Below are 26,197 nucleotides of genomic sequence, written 5' to 3'. Positions count from 1 at the left end.
AATTGCTTTTCTATGTTTTAATTAATAGCAGAGAGGTGTGCTTGACTCGGGGACAGTGGTGAATTGGGCGCTTGCAAGATGTGTGACTGGCAAATCCATGTTCTTGATGGTGAAATCTGGTATGTCTCCCTCTTCCAGAAAGGGACTGCTGATAAATAACCTCCAGTGTACAGGATTAAAATGGAACAGGCAATGCCAAGACACAGCGTAAATTTCAAGTGCATCACCCCAGGTGGTATGTGGAAATGTCATAAACCAAGACCCATGAATAAGTACCTGGCTACCTTATTAAATTTTATCTCCCAACAATTATTCAACAGTTCGTTATCGTCAAGGCCATACTTTGCATGGAGAAAGGGTGAAGAATGAGGGATGCTGGCAGCAGTACCAGTCCGGGTCTCAGTCCTTCATACCCCAAGAGCAAAACAGCACGCATCCAGTGAACCAACACTCAGTATTCAGGGAATATGTGGTGTGACTTCAGAATGCGGCTGGAGGCCTTAGCTCTCATCTTCAGCAGTCATTCAAAGTATTCACTAGAGCACTCTCCCTAAGGTGAGCTCTGCCTAGCAGTTTTCTTAACCTTATTGTCTCCAACAACGTTTTGGTGCCCCTTATATGCGGGTGCCTCTGCCAGATGCCCAGTGGACCTTCTCTTGAATCTGGCTCTGAAAACACCTAGACCCTAGGTAGGCACATTTCTCCTTGACCTGGGGGGCCATGTTAATAGGGTTTATTGAAAAAAAAATGTGGAGAGCCATTGCACGGAAAGCTAGAAACCCTTTTAACTGATAATCCATGAAACTATGGAGAGTGTGGGGGGATATGAGGCTCATACAATCATAGAATCAGGGAATCATACATAAGAAATGGAAATACAGAGCTGCCTTTTTCTCTTTCCTTCCCTGCTCTCCTCTCCTTTTTTGGTAATATAAAGTAGATGCCTTTGTAACTTGTGATTCATGGAGACTGAACAAAATGTTAATGACATTTAAATAACTTACATTAACAAATGAGATTCTTGGGCCCCATTTTCCTTCCTAAGAAATAAAACTCCAGTTATGCAGGGTGAAGGTAGAGTTAAACCTTGACAACAAGAATGTAAGAAACTGGAGCAGAGGTCCTTCTAATTTGTTGTTTTTCAGCACAGATCTGATCTAACTGGTTCAAGTATACTACTTAACAACAGTAAGAGAATTATGAAGTCCTTACATGTTTCAGAGACTTTGCTAAGGAACTTACAGGCACACTCATGACATTGCTCATTTCTAGTTTAGAGGGGAAAAGTGAGGCTCGAAATTTCAGCTTAAGTTTCCTTAGCTGGTAAGAGGTAGAGCTAGTATTCACACCCCAAAACATTTCCTAATCTTGGTGTCATTAGTAAATTGGGATAATTAAAGCTACTTGCAAAACCATTATTAAATAAATAAATAGCTGGGAGGTTCCTGGCATCTGGCACAAGATATTGAGCTACACAGAGAATCTATTTTTAACTTGCTTTCCTTGAGTGTCTTCCCTTCAGACTGAGTTACGGTTATTGTCCATTTCACACCTCCTCCAAACTATGGAGTAAAACTCATTGAATATTCTCTCCCACTGTTTTATTCTCTTTTAAGCTACTAGATTGTGTACTGTCCACTGCCCTATACCAATCCCTCTCACATGTTTTTTAAAATCAGATAGAGAGAAGGGGAGTTGCGTATTTTTTTCTGCATTCTCTTTTCTTTTAGAATTTTACACCATGCATACGTATTAACTCTTCAAAAATAAAAACATTAAAAAACTCAGGTAAAGACATGTTGAAAACACTCATGCCTACTGCATCTCATCAATGATGTGATTCTCATGTCATATTTCTGAGATCCACCCGTGAAATGAAATACAGGTATTTTAGGGTTGATAAGTTCCTTAGGAGTTAGGCTTGTTTGAACACACCTAGCCTAGCATTTAAGGGGATATATCTTCATTCAGAAAGCATCTACGCTATAGAGTATCATCAACACATATATATCTGGAAATACTAACAAACACATGCATGCACACAGATTCCCCAACAGTGGACAGATTTGAGAAGACGTGCTATTTGGCACAGAGATAAACTTCTTTCCTAAATCAAGGCATAGTTGATTTCTATGGGAAAGTTTAAACAAAACATTTTTACTTTCCCATCAGAAAGTAACACCATCACTCCAGGAACTCTTACTAGGAAAACTACCAGTGCCTCTTTCTAGGTTCTCGGAACTTCTCAGGCTTTGGCTCTGAAGGCCGCTAGCCCGTTCTATCTCGTCCTGCTCAAGCTCTTTTTCTGGGTTGTGCCCAAGAGTACAGAACCAGGCCTCTTGAACGTTAGGATTTAAATAACATACAACCACAAAAAAAAGTCATAATTTTAACCTGATACAGATGCAGCAGCTGTTACTCTTCTGCTTGTATGCCCTTTATTCTAAGTTTCCTGATGGCTCAGTCATATGCAATGCTGGCCCATAACCAGTACTTGGTAAACACATTCGTTCAATGAATGACTTAATCTGTTTGCGGTATCTAGGGCACATAAATTTTAAAGCTCAAACAGTGGATGAAATCCAACTTCAGCCACTCCCCATCTTTCAGAAAAGGAAGCTAACAAGGGCCTGGGTGGTTGGGAGCAGCTGGGGTGTCAAAATTGTTTGGGACTAAGAGAGGCAAGGGCCACAGGGTTAGGAGCCCCTTCCTGCAGGGGCAAGGCTGTTCTGACCAATTTGGGTCAGATAACCATTCAGACAACTGACGTTTAGGACTATAGCTTGGGTCCAAGGCCTTGTCCTGGCCATTGGAAGAAGTACAAAGATACAGGCTGAGTCTCTGCCTTCTTAGATGTGGCAATCTATTTATTAAAAGATATGAGGTTTATCTAGATGGTTCTAACAAGCATGGTGAGAGGTACAGAGAGGAATGGTAAAAATTTGAATGGAGCCTGGAGAGAGTAGGAAGACCGTGGCAGGTGGAGACAGGGGACATGTGGGGGTACAGAGACAGAGGGAGAGAGTAAAAGGGAAACATCACGGGGGTCAATGTGCAGTGGGGAGGCTACTGGCTCCGTCATCATGAAGCACACCTCTCCACCAGAGGGCAAAGGGACCCCAGCTCCCTGTGACTCAGTGTCTCCCAGGAATGAACAACACTGGGGGTGAGGATATAGTGTCATTAGCTCCCCACAGCCTTCTCTGAAAGTGAATTGTCAACGATGATTTAACAGGGAAGATACGTCAGTTTTACTATTGTGCAGGGTTCCACCTCAGATTCGAGAAAACATCTTCAATTCATTACAAGGAATTTCTTGTCTCCCTAGGCAGTCAGGTAGCTCTTTTGACGTTGGAGCGGTTAGAGAAAACTGAAAATGGAGTCCTTTGTTTGTTTTTCAACTTACAAAAAGTTTGCCTGAGGTTAAGAAATATCTGACGGTGAATCTTAAAAACAGATTTCTTAAAAAAATATTTAATTCCTTTAAAAATTAAATTAATTGGGTTAATAACATTGTTTCAGGTGTACAATTCTATAATACGCTCTCTGTATGTTGCCTTGTGTGCCCACCAGCCAAACATACATTTGACCCCTTTACCCTCCTCATCCCCCCCACCAGCCTCGTCCCCTCTGGTAATCCCCACACTGTTGTTTATGAGTTTGTTTAGTTGTGTTCTGTTTCACTAAGACCATTTTATTCTTTGGAGCCATTGAAGTTAGAAGAAGCAATTTCAAACCATTTTTATTTGCTATGTAAGGTTTGCTTGTTGGTTTCTATCCTCAAATGAGCAGTGCTCACTGGTTTGAGTATCTTGTGATGTGTGGGATCGGAGCATGTTTTCTGATATCTTGCATGTCTGAGTTGGGGAAACTTTTGACCACATTTTCTTTCACTCACATTTTAAGGAAATGTCTTTTTTTAAATTTTAAGATTTTGTGTATTTTTAGAGAAAGCAGAAGGGAGAGAGGAAGAGAGAAAGTACAACATCAATCAGTTGCCTCTTGTAAGCGCAACCCAGGCATGTGTCCCACTGGGAATCCAGCCGACAACGTTTTGCTTTGTGGGACTTTGCTCCAACCAAACCACACTGCTTAGGGCTGCAAGTCTTTCTCTTGTTAGCTATTGTGGACCAGAATCCCTACTGCACCCAGGATTGGACAGGAAGTGGCCAGACATTTCTTTGTGCAGTTAGAAAGATGCTGATATTTTGCTATAAAGCACTGAACTGGCATAGGAAGAAGGCTAGGTGAAAGATTAAAGGGCCTAAACATTTGTGCTTTGATGCATTAATGTGGTGAATGCAGATTAAATTTCCATGCACTAGTCATTATGCTTCATGATAATGCACAGTAGCAGAGTTGTGTCTCTTACCTCAAAGACATTAAATTCTAATTACACAAGAGGAACCTACTTTTTAAAAAAAAATGTTAAATGGCAGCATGTCATCTTCACAGGGAAGATAAATTTGATGCTGATATTGAAGGCTGATCTGTGAGGAATGAACCTGGGAGAAAGCACGCAAATACAGAGAGCAGGCTCTGCAACTCCTCAGCTCTGCGACCTTTGGTGTGCTTTGCTGTACTTTGATTTTCTGTGTTTTGGGCCCTGTCCGAAAGAAGGAGCTGATGATATATTCCAGATGCCTCTCAAACACCAGTTCCCAGGAAGGTGCCTGCCTTCTGGATCTTTTGGGACCTTGCAATTGACAATGGATGATCACTTCTTACTAAGTTCAAAGTACTGTGTCTTAGGCGATGGATAGGGCAAGGAACTAAAGGGGGAGGGCTACACTCTTCAGGGAACTCATGTACAACTTCCTATGCATGGAATCACTTCCAAATGGGAAGGAGATATTAGAGTCAACTCTAGGAGTAATGATGAAGATACAGAACACTAAAATGAGAAGTCGGGAAGCCTTCTTTTAGAAAACTTGTGTCCCTATGTATATTATTAGGGTGTATTCTGATATGCGGAGTTAACATATTTATGAAGAGCTGTGCACACTGATCATCAGGAGCATTTTCAGAGACTCTGGGCACTGCTCTCCTTCAGCAGGTCCCTTGTCATGAATGTGAAAAGTGGTGCCATCTTGGCTACCCACTCCTCATATACCCATTACTTCCCAATGTGTATCAGATACGATTTTACAGCTGGGAGTTTGGGTTGTTTTTTTTTCCTAACAAAACAACTTGTAGACATGTTTTCTCCAAGTTATTTCCTTTACTTATTATTTTCTGATATGTCTAATAGCATGGGAAGGTGGTAACAAGTGAGGAATACTGCCCTTGTTCCATTTCTTTGCAGTGACGTAAACTGGAAAGAGCAAGGACCCATTAGAAGGAGCTTCATCATTTCCTGGAGAGGTGAGATCAGTGTACTCAAGACGTCCAGCGCACAAAGAACTGGGTGGTTGTTAAAAATGCGAGTAACCCAAGCCCCATTACCAGAAATTCTGATGTGCATTCTAAATTAGCCCTGTGCAGTTAGAAATGCTTTCCACTGCATGCTGACCCAATACCCAATAATAATCGAATTACCTCACATACGTCTCCTCAACGCAGCTCCGTGTTAGCAAGGTTCCGGGCTCTTTCTGTCCTACCTCCTCAGCACGTTAGCTTTTCATCTTAGATGTCATCTCACGACCATGCTCAGGGGTGGCACCAGACAGCTCCCCTTGTGTACCTTCACCTTTTTTCAGAAGCAAAATCTTTCCTAGAGACTGCCCATCTCTGGCAGAGTCTCCTTACATGTTTTGGGCCAGAACTGTTGCTGGTGGCCTCCAGCTGCAGGAGATGGCAAGGTATCCGGGAGAGTACAATGGGATAACAGGACTAGAGTATAAAATCAAGGTGACCGTGTTTACCTGCTGCACACTGCCACCGGGACACAACTGGGGTTCTGTCGTGAATGAAGAAGCGAGGGCTGGCTGTCAGGGAGACCACCACTGATGTTGGCCCAGGCCCCCAGGCGATTCTGAGGCAGGACCACACTTCAAACCAGCGGCTGTCAAACCTCACCTACGTGACATCAGAACTATCCAAGAAACCTTAAAAAGCACCAGAGCCCTGGACCTCACTGGTTCGGTGGATCAGGGGTGAGGCCTGAGCATCAGGATTTTTTAAAGCTCAGTAGGTGATTCTGATGTGCAACTAGAACTAAGCATTTACTGAACCAATCCATTTCTCCAAATGCCGGTTAGGAGCCCATGGAGATACTAAGATTATAATGGCATTTGCCACACAGGATAGGTATTGGATTTGGTATACACAAAGTTGCAGCTCAAGCCAGCACATAACAGGTGCACCCAGAGCTTTGGATCTCTGTCCATTCTCCTCTCTGACTGGATTGGCTTTAGAGGCAGATTTTAGTTTTTTAAAAAATAATATTTATTTTTAACTTTATTCAGGAATAATTGACAAATATAATTGTATAGATTTAAACTGTACGATGTGATGACTGGATACACATACGGACTGTAGATCATTAGCATATCTACCACCTCATGTATTTAATAGTTCTCTTCTTCTGTGTGGTGAGGATGCTTAAACCCTCCCTCAGTTAACTTCCAACTCCACAGTTCCGTGTTACTAACTATAGTCACCACGCTCTACTTTAGACCCTCAGGGCTTAGTTGTCTGGTATTTGAAAATCCGTACCCTTCTGACCATTCACCCTTTCCCTCTCCCCCCAGATCTGAGAAACCATCATTCTATTCTATGAAATTGGCTTTACAACTCTATAGCAAATAAAGCACAGAATCCAATTAAAAAATGGACAAAGGGCCTAAACAGATACTTTTCTAAAGAAGACAAACGGGCAACAGTTACTTGAAAAAGCACTCAACATCACTAATTGTCAGGGGGATGCAAATCAAAACCACAAGATACCACCTCGTACTTGTTAGGTAGGTTGTTCTCAAAAATAAGTAACAAATAATTGGCAAGAATGTGGAGAAAAGGAAGCATTATACACTGTTACTGGGAATGTAAAACGGTACAGCCAGTGGAAAAACTTGAAAACTGACCTAGCAAGCCCACACCCGAGTATCCGTCCGAAGGAACTGAAACCAGTTTCCGGAGGAGGTACCTGCACAGCTGTGCCCGCTGCAGCATTACTCACAACAGCCTGGACACAGAAACAGACTAAACGTCCACTGACAAATGCACGGGTAGAGCCAATGTGACACACGCACACCAAACTGGTTCAGGAAATTACTCTGTTGGAGCAAAGCACACCTTGTCTGGTGTATATTTTAGTTTTCAGACAAGTATGGTTTAGCTTGATTTTCAACTTTAGGAAAATATCAAAGTATTGAAAATCAAAGCACAGAGAGTACAGAGTGGGGAAAGTGTAGATGATCGTGAGAAGTCAAAACAAAAAACATTAAAGGCCTAAAGACAGAAGAAGACACGGGTGAGCTTCCAAGGCCACGCTTTACAGTGAGTCTATAGTGGACACCATGGGGTGTGGTCCGGTCCCCCCTTCAAGCCTGAGGCCCCCATTCCCCAGCTGCTGGGAGTATTGGCAGCTGATGGCTCTCAGCTGAAGACAGCTGCCTTGTTCAAGGTCATGACCACTCCCTCAGCAGTCCTTGTCCAGTGACGGGTAAATATTGCTGTACAAAGGCCAGGCAGCCTGCCCTACGTGGGACAGGACTGAAAGGTCGCCCCACTTCCAGAGTTTCCCTGAGGGACTGGCTTAGGCCTTACAGGTCCAACACCTCCTTGTGCACAAACCTGTTTCTCCCACTTCCCTGTAGCTGTGAATCCCAAGGGCACCTTCCGAACACCTTCCCCACGTCCACCTCCAGCCAGCAACAGATGCCAACAAGTCCCATCAACCCTGAGGACAGACTGTTCACCGGGGGCCCCCAAAGTGCAGGTGTATGTGTGCCCGTGTACAAATGTGTGTTCTTGTGTTTCATTTGCAAAAATAAGGACGGGCAAATGACCTAGCAGTCTAAAATATGACAGAAAAAATAAATTTACTGGATTTTAAAATTCAATCATGAGCTTCGATTTTTCTTTTGAAACTTTCAAAACACTACCAACAAAACTTTTCATTACAGAAGTTATTGTTTAACCTCCCTCAAACTGTAATCTCACAAAAAGCTTAGCCTCCGAAAGGCAACCTCATTTGCCCTAACAGTTCGCCCGGCAGGGCTTTATCTCAGGCAACTAGGCATCTGTCGTCTTGGAGTTCTGCTCTTTACTCCTAAGTCCTTAGCCTTCGCCCGCTCGTTTGCTGCTGCAGCACATTTGAAGGCTCAACAGCTCTGCTACAGTTACGTCACCAGAGCCTCTCCAGACACTGAGTTCCTGGGGCAGGACTGCATTGTTTCGTCTCTGCAACCCCAGGACCAATGAAGTACCTGGGGCAAAAATAAGTCATTCACATGAATACAAGAACTGGACTTTTAAGGCAGAAGGAAAGTGAAGGGGTAATGAGAAAGCCTTTGAAAAATTCAAACCCCAGGCAAAAGCCTGAACTACACAACACTTGGAAGTTGCTTCTCATCTCTAGGCAGTTTCTTTCCCTCCCTTTTCATTCCCACCCTCAACCTGGCCAGCCGGCCCTTCACAATGATTGACAGAAGTGTGATCCTCTTCTTGTTACTGAAAGATATGTTTGTGGTCTGGGGGAGTGTAATAAAATGGGGGACTGCACCCAACTCCTGGCGGCTGGAGATGGAGCAGGGGCCTACTCTGTTTCCACTTCTCCTCCCATCTTACACGTTTAGCAGAGGGCTCTAAGGTCCAGCTAATTTGTATCCAATGGGAAGGAAATTGTGGGCATCACTACTACAATGCTGAAATAGCAACTCTTTAATTACATCAACTCAAGACAAGAACCGAAAATGCTAAAGCAGAAAAAAGCAGTGAACCAAGTTAACTGATGTGTGCAGTACGGAGGGGAAAAGCAAGGTCACACCGCACTTGTGCTGCCTCAAGATGTATCTCCCTTCTTCATCCAAACCCTTGAACTAAATAAAGGGTGAGGTCCTTGAGGAATGAATTTTGTTTCCTGCTTTGTTAACAAGGGCTACTATTCCTAAAAGAAAGAAGTTCAGAAACACCAGAACAGTCAAGATTTAATTTAACCACATCATCCTTGGCTCTAGAAGCCAAACTGTCACTTGGCAGACTGCTTCTGTGTGGATTGACTGGTTTAGAATTAGGGTGTTAGGAGATTTGACTGCTGCGTTACCACACCTCAGTCTCCTGGGTGTGAATCTGACTTACATAAAAGCTAACAAAATAAATGATTTTCTGACTTTGGGTGTACAGATTAACCTGGATTGAATCTTGGGAGGAATTAACTGTGGGACAGGTGAAAGGAAATAACCATAACAGCTCCTGATTTTAACATTATATGCCAGGAGTGAGATTTTTAATCATTAGGTGTGAGAAGCACAATAATCTCAGAGAGGAACCACTATCATCCTGTCACATAAGGTGGACTTTGGAGAATAATGGTACCAGTTCAAAGGAAATCCACCTGAAGGGTACGGCACAAATAACGCCCCTTTTTACTACAAAATCTTTTATCGCAAAATCGTAAGCATGTAATTCTGTAACATAATATCACACTTGAGCACACCATGTAACATTTTAGATGAAATGTTCAAATGGCTGTCCATCTCATGACATGTACATACCCTACCAACCACACTCAAGCAGGCACTGCTTCTGTGGGACCCTGTGCTTGACTGTCATTTAAAAGAATCATTAATCTCACCGCTACCAGGAACTGTGCTTTTGGGTAAAGTCACTGCTTCACCTTCTCACAGCATCTACTTCCCTTGCTCCACTTTTTTCGGTTTCATAACAACAGAAAGTCTGAGTAATTATACATCTAATTATAGATTTATAAAGGAGAAAAAATTCTGTAAAAGGCACCCTTACAAGGGAGTTTCAAATAACTCTATTCAGTGATCTAGAGTTATCGGAGAGCAAATTTAGAAAATATTCAGTAAGGTTAGGATTGGTAAAGACTACTGAGTTAGTAAGAGGCCATATAAATTTCTACTGGCGAATATGTAGCAAAAATTTTATATGAAGACATTAACTTACATTACTGCCAGGTAATCATTCAATTGCCCTAAATAAGGTCATTTGTGATCTTAAATTAAAACTTATGAACACAAAGCTGTTTTTCACCTCTTTCCACTAAGTTTATTATAAGGAACACTGGACATTAATATATTTTGAACTTCAGACTCAGGCTGAATTTCACCCCTCAGTTCTGCTTCACTTTTTCTCACTGAGCCACTTGACCTCTGAACACCCGTTTTCCATTTGGTAAATTTGAGGATTTCATAGCCTAAGAGAGTCTAAGAACAATAAAACATAGAGTGAAGGTCTAACCTGGTAAAGATTTATGAGAATTTCAGATTAAACAAACAAACAAACAAAAACTCACCAAATACCATGATTACTTAAGGAGCTCAGAAATAGCTGGTCACACGTGTAATTTAGGATCACTAAGGGAACAGAGGTATTTAATTTATTTCCCAACTCTTTTCTGCTTCCACCTGATGAATCGGTTCTCTGGTGGAAGTGAGGAGTGAGAGCTTCAGGCTGGAATGAAAGGCAATCTTCCTCATTTTTCTTAGAGTAGACAGATATCAATCTGGCTCAGACTCTAAAGATGTGATGGTACCCAGAATGCTTCTAGTTAGGGGCAGGGGGGTTCTGCTACTTCTGATGCCTTGGAAACAGGTGGCACAGAAAGGACAGCTTGGTGAGAAGCAAGAGAATCCCGATGGGTCTAGGTGGCTCTCCTAAGTTATTCTGAGGAATTCTCATTCTGTTATTCTGAACACCCATGAAGCCTGGTCTCTTTTGCGCTGTGACAGCAAGAGAAGACAAGTCCCTCCCACAAGGCTACATCCAAGTCAGAGCAGAAGATAACAGTGCCCAGTGGACAACTATATCCCAGGAGGCAACTGCAAAGCACAGGGGAATCCTCAGCCTCACTTTTCAGAAAGTAGAAAAATACTTGTGATTTTGTTCCCAAGAGCTATCCTCTGCCACATGGAGTGCCATTCAAAACGTCACGTAGCACTTTTGCTAGACGAGATGACGTCACCTTGGGGGTTAAAATAATAAGGCAAATTCTTGGCAGTTTTCAAGTTTTAAAAAATGTGCCCATATTTTCACTGGGTAGGTTCTAGAAGGCCACATTTCCAAAGGGAAAAGGAAATTCTAGGATTATGTGGGCATGTATTTTCTGAGTCATGTCTATTCCTTCCCCTTTTAGTTAATTCTAAGAAAGTTTCTTCAGCTGGTGAGAAGAAATTAAAATGCTCAAAAGATATGTAATTCTTTAAAAAGTCTTCAAGACATCTACTGATAGAAAATGGGGGCAATAAAACATCTTGAATTAAAGAATTGCTGCCAATGAAGAGAAAAGAAAAAAGAAAATACATGGGACGAGAGCATAAAAGAACAGGGGAATTCAAAGAGCCAGAAATTCCGAGGCAAAAAGTGAGGGGAAATTCAACCAGGCAAGTAAGTTTGTAAAAACTATTTTTATGAACAATTAATCATTCTATACCCCATTATTCTAAGCACACACTGTCACCTCATCAAATATAAATACTTATTATATAAATCTAATTATATGAAAAAGCAATACTTTCAATATTTTGAGAAAAATCCAACTATTAAAATAACCATAGGTTTCTACTCCCATTTCTTCTCTCTCTCTCTCACACACACACACACAAACACTGAACAGTACACATACAGAAAAGACAGCCTTGTACAGATCTCAAGGAACCCTGGCTGGTATGACTCAATGGACTGAGTGCTGGCCTGAAAGCCAAAGGATCACCAGTTCAATTCCCAGTCAAAGCCCTTGCCTGGGTTGCAGGCCAGGTCCCCAGTTGGGGCTGTGTGAGAGGCAACCACACACTGATGTGTTTCTCCCCCTCTTCTCCCGTCCTTCCCCTCTCTCTGAAAATAAATAAAATCTTTTAAAAAGAATAAATAATTTTTAAAAAATCTAAAGGCAAAGTTGAATCATTGCTTCTCTTTTAAACTGCTTTCCAGATTTTTATCACACCCTTTGCAATCTAACAACATCAACAGAAAGTGAAATTCAACCTAAATGCTACCAAGTGTATAATTCCAGTGTTACAGGTGTAGAAGGAGGAAAGACAATGTAATTTATTTATGGTAAGTTCTATGAAAAAAGATTTGAAGCTGACCAAAGTCAGAACATGATTAGCTGTTCAGACTGACACTATACTCAAATTAGTTCTATATATGGTACATCATCAAGCACTTCTACAAACCAAAGTACTGTGAATCTTCCATCAGACATTCAATAAAAATCCCAAATAGCTTATATCCTAGAACTGAATCTCATTTAAAAAAAGACAAAAGAGTATTTCATTATTGCAAAGCAGCTGTATTCAGCTGCACTAGACAGAGGCAAAGCATAAGAGTGTAAGTGCCCTGGACAAACTTCCAGTCCTCTAAAAGAGAAATATTAATAACAGAATACAAAAAACACTAACACAAACAACTGGTGCTTCTTTCACTAGGAGAAATGATGCACCAAAAAAATAATTTTGAGAACTTGTTGACCTAAAAATAAAATGCCAAAGTGAGAGGCAACAAGTGAGATCAAAAAGAATACCTACTTGGGAAGCACTAACATAAGCTGAAACCTAAACAAATAGTGTTTTAATTGGGGTGAAGGCAAGTTTTTGTTGTCGTTTTGTCTTTATGAGAAAGGAAAGGAAAATAATTACATGAGTAGAATAAAGGAATTTGTACAGGTGCACATAAGCTCAGTGATCCTATAAGTATACATGGTGGGTGCTAATTCTAAAGTGTCTCTCTCATTTTCAGTCCATAATCAGGATGTTTGCTTCCTGTTAGCTTTGTAAACAGCTGTTTGAACCACAGTGTTGGTTTGGCCCAGTCCATGTTCAAACATTCCAAAGGTTTGAGTGGTGAGACATGCAAGGCAGTTCCTCTAGAATAGCTGCCCAGGCTCTATTTTTAAATGGCTCCACTTATGTCAACTTTTCACAAACTACAGTGAAGTTCTATGCAGCAATACTAAATTCATTTATTAGTAATGTTAGGATGGGAGGGGTGGGACAAAATGGTGGCTGGACTACAACCCAAAATGGCGGCTGAACTACAACCCGGAAAAGACAGCTGACGTCAAACCAGAGAGCAGAAAGGGCGGGCTTTAACCTCATAGAAACCTGAGAAGGAGAACCACCCATGATATACTGCTACTACTATGTTCAAAGGGGACCAATCCCCAGCTCCCACAAAGACAGCCAACCAAAATAAAACCTGCCACATTCCCTGCTTGGGCATGACTTACGTGGCCCCACTCTGTGGACTGGAGAACCTCGCCAGGCGTGCAAACCCCAATAAAGCTCTATACTGCCTAACTTTGTGGCTGATTGGCATTTCGTCCTCAGTGGAGCCTAAGAGAACCTTTCAAGTAACATACCAAACTCATGGCAAAACAAAGTTTACTTCCCTGTGTTACTAATACTGACGGATTTATCTGGAGGATGTCCTTGTTGCTGAAATTTAGTTGTTAAATGTTCATTCGGTCTTAAACACAAGGAATTTCTATTTGGACAACCTACGCTGTCAGCATTATTAGATCTGATGTAAAATTTGTTTGAGATAGAGCCCTTCCTTTTTAGCAAGAAGATAAATTCAGCAAATCTTGAATCATTTCCAGGACTATACCTTAGGAAAACCTGAAAGAGGTGGTAAATCTGTATGTATTTAGATAAATAAATCTCTTCTCTAATGACTTACCAATAGGTTTTCCTAATGACTTAGGAAAACTTAGTTTTTCTAAAGCTGTTAATCCAAATGAGTGTGTATGTATGTGTGTGCGCACACACACACAAACGTACCAACTAAGAAGGAACATGCTAGGTAGGTGACTGAAAACTGAGGCAGATAGGCTGACTCAAGAACCTTATCGACACTTGTAATCATTTGCTTAGGAAGAGGTAGCCAATTTTTATTCATCTCTTACAAGTCCCAGACTAATCTAATATCAATAGATCTGAGCTCTGAATGAAATACGCCTAAAACCAAGAAGTTTCTGGCCTATTGATGGCATTTCAGTGAGCCTTCACATATGCCCAAAGCATGATTAAGCAAAGGTAGACACACTGTTTTTTTTAACGTAGTGGGAGCAAAGAACTTCATAGACATAAATACCTTTTGAAGTGTATAAAATATCTGTCATTCAGGTCTCAGCTCAGATATTACCTCCTCAGAGGACTGAATGGCACCCCCTCCCCCCAGAAATGTGCTCTATCACCTCACTTCTACTTTCCTAACAGCACTCTCTGAACTATCTTGTTTATTCATCTATTAACTTGTTTTGCTGGCTAGCTGTAGAATTAAGGCTCTATAAGAACAGGAATCCTGTATGTCTTGCTCACCAGTGTATTTCTAGTACATGCTGGGCACGATTATTTGAATATATAATTAGTTGAACAAATTATTTTCTTAGTATATAAGGCAGATGAAAATATAGCAAGAAATAGGAAAGCAATCTTTCTCTCTCTCTTTCTACACACACACACCCCCACACAAACACATCTAGACTACAGAATAGGTATTTGTAATTTTTTAAGGTACATTATTCAAAGATCTGAGGTAGAATATTTTGTTGCTTTAAAAAAATAATATATATTGCAATAAAATAACCCCCAAAATACATGTAAAGACAAGGTTTCTCCCATAACTTTTACATAAGTTAAAAATAATCAAATAAAGCAGCTTTAAACATGGTGATTTATTTTATGCAATTGTTTAAATCCATTGTTTAAAAATGTTCAAAAGGCACTTTAAAAAACATATTTAAAAATACATTTTCTGACTTATCGGTGATCACTTAAAATAATAAGCAAGTCACCAGACATTTTTAAACCATTCATGATTCTATTACCTTACATAATTTTTAGACTCCAAAACACAAACATTCACTGTGTAATATAGCACACTGCTTAGCAGTAAGATTAGTTTCCCTGTAATACACTTTATTAATTTGCAGGGCTCTGAAAAGGTATTTAAACTTAAGTGATATAAGCTGAAAATTAGAGAGGGAAGAGGAGTTAAAATAGAATACTAGTTTTAGGTTGGTTCCTCTTTAGGGAATTTGTGAAATTTTTTATTCTAATATATTAAAGTTTGTATTTCAACTGAAACAAGTAATTTTTAAATCAAGTTACATTTAGCATAAATTAAACCACAGGTTGTCCCCCAGATTTATTAAGTATGTTTCTGTCAGCCCTACTCTAAAAACATAGAGAAATCAGGCAAGTGAGTTTTTTTGTTTGTTTTTGAGAAAAGTAAGGGGGTGGTGGAAGAATCCAAATAACTTTGCTTCATTTAATAATTACATATCTAGAATTAGTTTAAAATTGTAGACTTTTAAGTAGGGCAAGTATCCTGAAAGCCAAGAGGCATTATTCTTAAGACATATGTTTTTACTCCTAAACTCATAGGGAAACAAAGTTAATAGCTATATAAAATTATCAGTAAGTGATATAAATACTAATCACTAATGACAGCCAAATTAACCTTGTGAAGGTAACACTAAGAGTAATTAGAAAATGGAAATTAATTAAAAGGAAATTTAAAGAGGGCAATAAATATAAAGAAGCAGAAACTGTCAAAGACATAGTACTATAAAATAAACAAAAAACTTAAATGGAGAATAAAAGGATAGACTCGATCTAATTAATCAAGTGGGGGATTTTTCAAGCCTCAATCAGATATAGTTTTATAGACTCAAGGAAGTAAAAAATTAATACTAAAAAAACAATTATGAAAATAATCAGCAAATTTAATGCCCAAATCCTATGAACATACTTCAAAAAATTATTAAAAACTGTTCAGTGATTTATTTTCAAATCTCACAGGAAGAAAACTCCTTTGAAGTTTAAGGTATTTGAAAACAAATAATTTAACTCAGGAACAACAATCTTATATCATCTATGAACTTTCCAATTGAAAATACAAGTATGCTGTTATGGAGGACATAAAATAGTAAAAGCCATGTTTTGAGACCACATTAAAATCACTTATGCAAATCAGAGAGATCTTAATTTAAAAGATAAATCAGTATCATCATGAAATCTAGTTGTATGTGCTCCATCAAATATTAGAATTTTTTTCCTTATTAGATCACATAGGACAGTCAACTGATTCTTGGAGGTGATGCAATTTTGATAGTATGAATTAGTAAAAAAATGTTCTGCATTTTACAAAATATTTTTAACTGTGGACGTTTTTAATGACATTCATTTACATGTGCTTTTAATGAATTCGGATGTACTTATTTAATGAACTTTTCCTGCCCCAATGTGAAATTGCTAAACTCGAAGAATTACAGATTTTACTCTGTAAGCCCTGATATTAGCCACTCTAAAAAAGCTAAAGAATTTTGTCAAAATAAATGATCCACTCACCCTTTAAGTCATCTTTAAAGTCTTCTACATTTAATTCAGTGTAATCTTGGACTACACTATTTAAAACATGCCCTATCTAAATCTTTGAAAAATACCTTACTTAACGCAGTGATGATTAGCATGTCTGAAGGATCATCTGCATCAGAATCACTTAGATCTCAGTGTAAAAAGGTTCTCAAACTAGCGTGAATGAGCCTCACCTGGAGGGCTTGGTTAAACATAACTGCTAGCCTCTAGTCCCTTTCTGATAAGATAGGGCCCAGGAGAGATAAGATCTCCAACCAGTTCCCGAATGACCCGGAAACTGCAGTTTACACTACTCTTTGAGAACCACAGCCCAAGGGTAGCTAGTAAGAATGAACAGTGTTGGGCCCTATGCTAGATTCAGGATTTATGGTCTTGGTTTGAAATCTGAGTTTTGACAAGCTTCCAGGCAAGACTATAAAAACCACAATTTGAGAAGCATTATGGCAATCTGGTTAATTTTACTATTACTGGCAAATGAGTAAAAGATGTCACATGTCTGTAAGTAAAAATGGAAATAATGCTAAATGACTAACTTCTGGGCTGACATGGTACAAAGAACACACAGGCTTTAAATAAAAATCTCATTATTAGCTTTGTGACAGTGGAAAAGTTACTTGAATTCTGAGCCTCTGTTTTCTCATCTACATAATGGAAATAATACCCAACCTGTGAGGATTTAATAACACTAATGTACACAGAGTACCTAAGCACAGTACTTGGCATATAGTACACATCAGATAAAAACTAGTGATTACTTATAAGAAATGTACAAAATAGTTCCTTCAACATGTGATTTAATTAAAGTAGATTTTTCATTCATTTGAAACAAATATTTACACTCCAAATTAACCATAAAACCTTAAACTTATTGCTCCATCCTCTGGGCCAAATGTTCTAAAAGCCATAAATATATTCACTTGTTTAATCCTCATAAAATACTTGTGAGGTAGGTAATATTATTGTGGCTAATTTACAGATGAGGAAATTGAGGCACAAAGAGATTAAGTAAATTGCTCAAGGTTACAAAGCTAGTAAGTGATGAAGCAAGAATTTAAATCCAGGCAGTCAGACTCTGGGACTCCAGGATTTTTTACATGCTAATTTCCTGTGAGTAAATTCTAATGCTTTTGGATGTTTATGATAAAACATTTATACTTGTAGTACCACAGAAAAGTACAACAGCAAATATGGATTCAAATTCATATGCACAGCAAGCTGAAGAGCTGTTCAAAGAATAGAGTGCCTTGAAATTCTGGCAGGTGAAACCACCATGAACACTATGAAACACAATTTAATAGGTATATATTGGTGTAAGTTTCTACAACGTGGGCAGAATATCCATAACTGGCCGCTAATAGGAACATCCTCTCAAATACACTATCAAAGAGGTCATGGTTTTGACATGTTTGGCACAATGAACTATTTAGTTAAGCAGCAGGGTCAATGGGTGACAGCCAAGTAAAATTAGCATAATGATAAACATAAGAGAAATGCAAATCATTTGAAACATGTAACATAGTATTACAGAAAGTCTGTAAGATATTGTTATGATACACTCAGGTAATTTTGGTAAAGATAACAAAAGTGAAAAAATTTTTTCCTTCCAGAAACTCTTGTATGTGTTTTTGATGGCAGTCTTGAATGGCTATTCTACTCAACTGAAATATTTATGCATCAGCAAAACAATCATCCCAAAATAGAAGGTGTTACAAAAGTAGGTTTACAGTTGTAAGTATGCAAAATAGCGTTCATTCTTGTTATTATTTATTAATTATTGTATTATTTTCCATATGAACAACTGTAAACCTACTTCTGCCCCATCCTGTGTATGTAAGCCAGCATTAAAATTCAGATGCTATTCACAAATTAAGTATTTGGTCTTTTAATATCTGACATACTTCAGCTTGTTTAAGAACTTTGCACTTTCTAATGTTTTTAATTAACTCTAGGTAAAATCCTACATTTAAATTATTTTGCCAGTGTAACTAATAACCACCTCAGATTCTAAAAATGAATTCCAAACTGCTTTAAACAAATTATGAAAGGCACAAACAAGTTTCTCACAATAGGGTAAGAATAAAAGGAACTATAATTACATGGTTGGAAAGAGTTTTAAATAATCAATTAAAAATGCTGCTTAGCATTCCTGAGAGTGGCACTGACATAAGAAAAGCTTTCCCCCCAAAGCATTACAGTAACTATTAGTTACCCATAATTAACAATGGGTAAATATGGGAACAAAATACTTAAAAATCCATGTTTACCAAATGCTAGCTGAAAATGGTATCCAAGAATGGTGAAACGTACTCAGCAGAGACAGCAGGGACTCAGGATAGATAGGCATACCTAAGGGGTACCGTGGGTTCTGTTCCAGACCACGTCAATAAAGCAAGTCTCACGATAAAGCGAGTCCTAATCTTTTTGCTTGTGGAGGATCTTGCCTTCAATTCGGTTTAAAAACTACATCTATGAAGTGCAATAAAGCAAAGCACAATAAAATGAGGTATGCCTGTATAAGATTTACTATTAATTAGAACCAAGTATGTATATATTACAGTCAAGGACCATGATCATTTCAAAATGTGATTTTATTAATGCACATTAAGACAAGTGCATTCTTATTCTACCTACTTCTGAAAGAAATACTGCCAATTTTAAAGTCACAGCAAAGTTTTGATTAGCCAAAACTGCACACTGGTGTGCGTGGAGGGGAGGGGCAGCAGGGAGTTTGGTTCATTGATACTACATTGCAAACATGAACTCATGTCTTGAGTTTACAAACAACACCAAAAACAACACTTCCTTCTAAAATTTTAAGGCAGATCTGTTTAACATCATGTGTGTGTTACTAATACGGTGCAGTGATGTTTTAACAAATTTTACTGTTTTAGCTTCCCAGTGAAAATAATACATGTGGTCAGGAATAGGCAATAAAATCTTTTCTAGTCCCCCTGCCTGGACAACATTATAAAATCACAAGTTTTTCATATATATATTACTGTATCAAAAACACATTTTAACAGACCTCACAGCTTATTAAAGCTTCAGCTGACAGTCAATTCATATGAAAGATTTCTAATAAGGAATGTTCATTTAGAATTCTTCACTGGGAGTCCAGTGTTCTATATAAGAAATGCAGAAGTTCTTCGGTGCAATGTTAGACATTTTACCTCTGTTCATTCATATTTTCTTTCAAGGTTTCCCAATTTTTGCCTTCGTATCTTCATTTTTGTATGCTCGACTTATTTCCTTTAGTATATTCTCAGGTAAGGCAGGTTGATATCTGTATAAATATCCATATGGACGTAGATGATAAACGAGGTATTCTAATTCATACATAGTTGTAGGATCAACATAATGAAAAGAAACTGCAAGATCAGAACAGCAACCAGGCCCCTAAAAAAGTGGTGGAAACAGGCATTATTAATAAGCAGCACACTGTTAAAATACAATATGTATATAGTGATAATAAAGGAAACACTAATTTTAACAGAATCAAGTAATTAAAGCTGGCAAGGTTTATTTAAAGAGGCACCTAATTTATTAGACATGTGGAAGAAAGGAATTTATAGAGTTCCTAATAATTTGAAACTGGACATAAGTATTTCTAATTGAAATAATATTCTCTCATACTCTACAGTGTTTTAGCAGTAAAATATCTTGAGGCTTTTTTTTAGGTGAAAGGAACAGCTATACAAAAGCTCTATTTCTTCAAATTTTGCTTTCTCTTCATAATTTTCTCACTGTAAATTTTTGCTGGGCTCAGCCTCAGAAAAATACCTTTGGAGCACTCAAGGACTAGAAAGCCTTGACCATAACGTATCTGCAACCTAATACTTTATCTGCACATTAACCCAAATAGTGTAGTATTTGAGAGAGTTCTGAGTCAAACCTAGGTTTGAATTCAGATTTTGCCTACTAGTGTATGGCATTGGACAAGTTATTAAATTGCTATAAGCTTCAATTTCCCTATCTACAAAAGATGGTTAAAGAAGATAATACGTGTGAAATGCCTGGTACTAAGCTTTATATATCACAAATGCTCAATATCTGAGCCATTATTGCTAGAACAATAACATTCAGGTGGCCCTCAGTAAGTTAACGGTTAAACATTTGTTCACTTATGGAATTCTCATACATTCCTAATACAGTTGGTATGAGAACATGTTTAAAACAAGACAAAAAATACAACAAATAAGAATGGAAAAGCATGAAAATAAAGAAAACAAAGAAAAAAACTGGTCACAGAATTAAACAGTCACAAGGTCATTTTGGGGATCAGAATTGGTATCTGGAGAATGTTTCATCCAGGTGACTCCAACAAAATTCAGATTCTACATAATGTCTTTGTAAGGACCCAGGGAGAACGACAGTTTGACAAGTTCCCAGAAAAGACTAATATTGACCTATTAAACTGAACATTTAATAATTCATATTTGAAAGTAGGTAGCTTACGATGCAGTAAAAATTATTGAGAAATTGTTCATTATATTTTCTCTGGCCTGATTCTCAACTTTTCCTTTGAAACAAACATTGTTTGTGAGATCTTGGACAACTATGTAGGCACCAAAAAATTACCTAGTGTCTACCTTTTATGCCTTTAGGGAGTATGATACAAAAAATATATGAGAATCACATATTCTTATAAACATATGTCATACTTGTGATATTAGTCAACTTGAGATTATCTAAATCAGCTCTGTCCAATAGGTATATATAAATCACATAACATGCTTTAGCCCTGGCTGGTGTAGCTCAGTGGATTGAGTGTGGGCTGCATCCAGTCAGGGCATATTCCTGGGTTGAGGGCCAGGTCCCCATTGGGGGTTTGTGAGAGGCAACCAGACACTGATGTTTCTCTCTCTCTCTTTCTCCCTCCTGTCCCGTCTCTATAAAAGTAAATAAATAAAATCTTTTAAAAATAAATCACCTAATAATAAATCACATAATGTAGTTTAACATTTTCTAGTAGCCACATTTAAAAAGAATAAGTAAAATTAATTTGAAGACATTTTATTTAACTGAATAAATCTGTATTGCTATTTTGTCAGTATGTAATTAATACTTTAAAATTATTAATGAAATCATTCTGGTTCCGCCAAGATGGAGGCGTAGGTGGAAGCACTGCACCTTCTTGCACAACTAAGTTTAAAAACAACAAAGTTTTAGCAACAAAAACACAGCCAAACCACAAAAAATTGAACTACACGGAAGTCTGACAACAACGAACCCTTTAGCCAAACTGGTAAGAGGGGCAGAGCCAGCAGCAGAGTGGGGTTGGGCAGGAAAAATCCACCAGACCAACCGGGTGAGCGACCCAGATGCACCAGCAGCTGTGGGCAGATCCCAGGTGTGGCGAAGCGGGCAGACCCACCTAGGGCACAGGGCAGTGGACCCAATGAGGGCTGATCTTGGTCACACATTTGCGCGCAGATAAACTGGTGAAGGAGCTAGCAGTGACATAGACCACGCAGGCCCCAGCAGCAGGAAGCGGCAGAGGGGACAGCCATTGTCCCTCTCTGACCCCGCCCCCACCTACAGCATCACAACCCAGCCACCTGGGTGGCCCTGCCCTGGTTAACACCTAAGGCTCCACTCCTCACACGTAACAGGCACAAACAGATCAAAACATGGCTCAAGAACAACTCAGAGCCCCAGAGCCAATAAATCTAAGTGACCAAGAAATAGCCAAACTTTCAGATGCACAGTTCAAAACACCGGTGATCAGGATGTTCACAGAACTGGTTGGTTTTAGGAATATATGAAGGCTAAACTAATTGAAATGAATGGTAATACACAGGAAACCAATAGTAATGGAAAGGAAACTGGGACTCAAATCAAAAGAGTGGACCAGAAGGAGAAAAAAAATGACCAAACAGAAAAGGATGAAGAAACAAGAATTCAAAAAAAGGAGGAGAGGCTTAGGAACCTCCAGGACATCTTTAAACATTCCAACATCCGAATTATACGGGTACCAGAAGGGGAAGAGGAACAGCCACCAGTGGAAAACTTATTTGAACAAATAATAAAGGAGAACTTCCCCAATCTGGCAAAAGAAATAGACTTTCAGGAAATCCAGGAAGCTCAGAGAGTCCCAGCGAACTTGGACCCAAGAAGGAACACACCAAGGCACATCATCATTACATTAGCCAATATTAAAATGAAGGAGAGAATCCTAGAAGCAGCAGGTGATAAGGGGACAGTCACCTACAAAGGAGTTCCCATCAGACTGTCAGCGGATTTCTCATAAGAGACCTTATAGGCAAGAAGGGGCTGGAAAGAAGTATTCCAAGTCATGAAATCCAAAGACCTACATCCAAGATTGCTCTATCCAGCAAAGCTTTCATTTAGAATGGAAGGAAGATGAAGTGCTTCTCAGATAAGATCAAATTCAAGGAGTTCATCATCACCAAGCCCTTATTATATGAAATGTTAAAGGGACTTACCTAAGAAAAAGAAGATAAAAAAGATGAACAGTGAAAGAACAGCAAATTCACAGTTATTAAGAACCATACCTAAAACAAAAGCAAACTAAAAGGACAGCTAGATCAGGAGTGGAAACATAGAAATGAAGATCACATGGAGGGTTAGCAACAGGGGAGTGGGAGGAGGAGAAGGGGGGAGAAGGTACAGAAAATGAGTAGCATATATGGTAGGTAGAAAATAGATAGGGGGAGGGCAAGAATAGTATGGGAAATATAGAATCTAAAGAACTTGAGACATGTGGTCATAAACTAAAGGGGGGGAATGGTGGGGGAGGGGGTGTGCAGGGTGGAGGGGAATGAAGGAGGGAAATAGAACTGTAATGGCATAATTAATAAAATATGTTAAAAAAGCAAGAAATCGTTCTGGTTAGTTGTGTTAAAACCATAAGATGAGGTGTGAATTTTACACTTAAAAGCACATCTCAGTGTGGACTTGCCACATTTCAAGTGCTCAATAGTTAATGCACTTAGTGGTTACTATACTGGCCAATGCATAGTAAACTAAAAAAACCCCGAATAATAACAGTTAATTTTAAATTGCTGATCCTCTGTGGAAGCAATTTTGACTCTGAAATTGTAATAATATTTTTATAGGCTTACTGTATTGTTATACCCTATTGCATTATTATTTTCTAATGGATGGCCAGAATACTGTTATTATTAAGCATTATAAGCAATAAAAGATAATAAAACAGCTATAGTTATTAAAATAAAATAGTCCTTTGCATATAATTATGGTTACCTCAAAAAACTCAAGAGAGTCAAGTGGAAAATCACCTGAAATTAAGAAGCCAAGAACACAGCCAGATTTCAAAGATGCTTTAAAAAACCAAAAGCTTTGATATATACCAATGAAGAAGTTTTAAAAAGCAGCCTAAGTGGAACAGTAACAAAAATAGTCTATATCTAGGGAAATACTTAAGAAGAAATAAAGTTCTGAAGAAAACTGTAAAACTTCACCAGGGGACCTAAAAGGAAACTTAAAAAATCCTGAGCAAAGACGTCCACTGTCCCTAAATTAATAATTTTTTATACAAGTAAATGACATAAGAGCTGCCAGAACAATTTAAAAGAGAAATACCCACTCTTAGATTAATAACTTAAATATGCTGTAAAGCTACAAGGTTAAAAACACTATGGCACTGAGCCAAACCAAACAGAACAATGTAATAGAAATACACTCCAGACATCAATCCTACTATAAGTATGCAAAAGTATATGATAAAGAGGTATCTTAAATCAGTAATGAAAGTAAGACTCATTAAAAAATGGTATTGGAACCATTAGTTAAGAATTTAAAAAATTCAGGAACTCTCTACCTAACCATGTGCCAGTAAATTTCAGATGAATTAGTCTAAATAATACTGAAGAACTAATAGAATTAAGTCCTATTTATTTCTGACCTATGAAAAAAGCAATTTCACATGCAGAAGCATATATGTTTATATATATATACATATATATACACACACACACACACACACACACACACACACATACACATCTATTTTAAATCCACTGTATCATGACTGTAAATTCTCTGGCAAAGAGCCTTTTCCCAGGGAATAGATTCACTTACAGGGAAGTGATCATGCAGTATGAAAAGTTCTGAACAACCAACTTAAAAACGTAATTCTCTGACAACTAGAACAGTGGTCCCCAACTTTTTTGGTACCAGGGACCAGTTTTGTGGAATACAGTATTTCCATGGACCAGGGCAGGGGGGATAGTTGCAGGATGATTCAAACGCATTACATTCAAGCTCACCTTCTGCTGTGTGGCCCCGTATAGGTCCACAGGCCAGAGGATGGGGACCCATGAACTAGAATATCTCACTTACTGACTCAAAAATTTTTCTACACTCTAATTTTTCATGATTACCACAGACAATGTATGTATGAAATTTAGGATGGCTTTAAAAACAGTACCTCAGGGAGAAGAAAATTTATTAAATGATGGATGAGTAATAACAGAAGTTTGATAAGAGAAAAGAGGCAACATTAGAAAGTTGGGTCAGCTTTGGTACTCCCAAGTCTTATTTTATAGCCTTTAATACAACAATAAATTTTTACAGGAAAAACAAATTTTGCCATACACTTTAAAAACGACTACAATTTAAATAAAAGACACTACACACTACAGAAACATTTATTTTGTTCACATGAAGCATATTGTTAGGTTGGCGGGAATTCCCATCTACATGTTGGTGGGAATTGTGGGCAGTTTTCTTAAAGGAAAAGAAGGATATTTTACTGGTTACAAAACGATAACAATTATGATACCCCTTTGCTCTTAATGTACATGTACCCCATATCAGATAATTTTCGTGAAGTTTTATGCCCTTTGGGGCATTTATTACATCATTTACAATGTTTTTGAGTTTGGGTATATTTTTTGTATGCAAAGGGATGCAAAATGATACAAGAAGGCAAAGGGCCAGGTAACTTTGGAATGGTCAGAATACACTAAGAAAAATTTACATCAAAAAAGCACCCAAAGTAGCACCTCATTAAAACAGACTATCAAAAACAGACGATCAAAACACAGGCTTGCGAATGCATCTGTTTCATAGTCCAGAAAATTTTGCATCTATAATAGAAATAAAATGCTAGTATAAGGTTTCAAACAGACTCATTACATACAACTAAATTTTAAAAAGTTTATTTAGGAAAGTAGAATTTTATCCCAACAACAGAATACTTATTCTAACATATCCTCCTATCCCCACCCCTTTGGGGTAGATATCCATTAATCATACAGGAGAGCTCAGGATGAAAATAAGAGCTTTTAGAATCAAGGTGGTTTGCAATAATGCTTAAACTACTTATCAGGTGAGGCAAGTCATTTCAATTTCCTGAGCCTCAGTTTAGTCACCTATTAAATGCAGAATTACTGTAAGGATTAGGTATCATGTCTGTGTAAGTACCAAGAACACATTACTCTGGTGGGTGATAGAAGCAGTAAATGGCTTGTTTCAGTTTCCTTTAAAGTTGATTCCTCTAAAGCTTGGGTCAGATATAGGTCAGGGTTTCTTAACATCAGTGATACTGATATTTTGGGCCAGATATTATAATTCCTTGTTGTTGGGGGCTGTGCTGTGTGTTGTGAAATGTTTAGCACTCAGTGGGTTATAACCTTTAGCACTCTAGTGGGTTTCTACCCACTAGATGCCAGCTGTAACCTCCTGGTTAACAACCAAAATGC

General features: G+C 38.5%; 1 protein-coding gene across 3 annotated transcripts in view; it reads right to left on the bottom strand.

Moving 5' to 3' along the window:
• Nucleotides 1–14,788: 14,788 nt before the first annotated feature.
• C1GALT1 (core 1 synthase, glycoprotein-N-acetylgalactosamine 3-beta-galactosyltransferase 1) overlaps nt 14,789–26,197 on the bottom strand; it is a 36,711-nt gene continuing 25,302 nt past the window's right edge. For 2 of the 3 annotated variants that reach the window (XM_037136687.2, XM_037136688.2), the window contains exon 4: nt 14,789–19,904. In XM_037136687.2, the coding sequence (XP_036992582.1) occupies nt 19,701–19,904 (204 nt within the window). In that variant the 3' untranslated portion in view covers nt 14,789–19,700. Of the gene's footprint in view, nt 19,905–24,788; nt 25,583–26,197 lie in introns of those variants that run through there. The other variant, XM_037136690.2, reaches the window with a different exon arrangement.

The sequence above is a fragment of the Artibeus jamaicensis genome, unplaced genomic scaffold (assembly GCF_021234435.1).
Source record: "Artibeus jamaicensis isolate MK-2021 breed Jamaican fruit bat unplaced genomic scaffold, CSHL_Jam_final contig_923, whole genome shotgun sequence".
NCBI classification, from domain to species: domain Eukaryota; kingdom Metazoa; phylum Chordata; class Mammalia; order Chiroptera; family Phyllostomidae; genus Artibeus; species Artibeus jamaicensis.
Note: the sequence above shows the minus strand (reverse complement) of the source record. Positions and strands in the feature narration are given on the sequence as shown.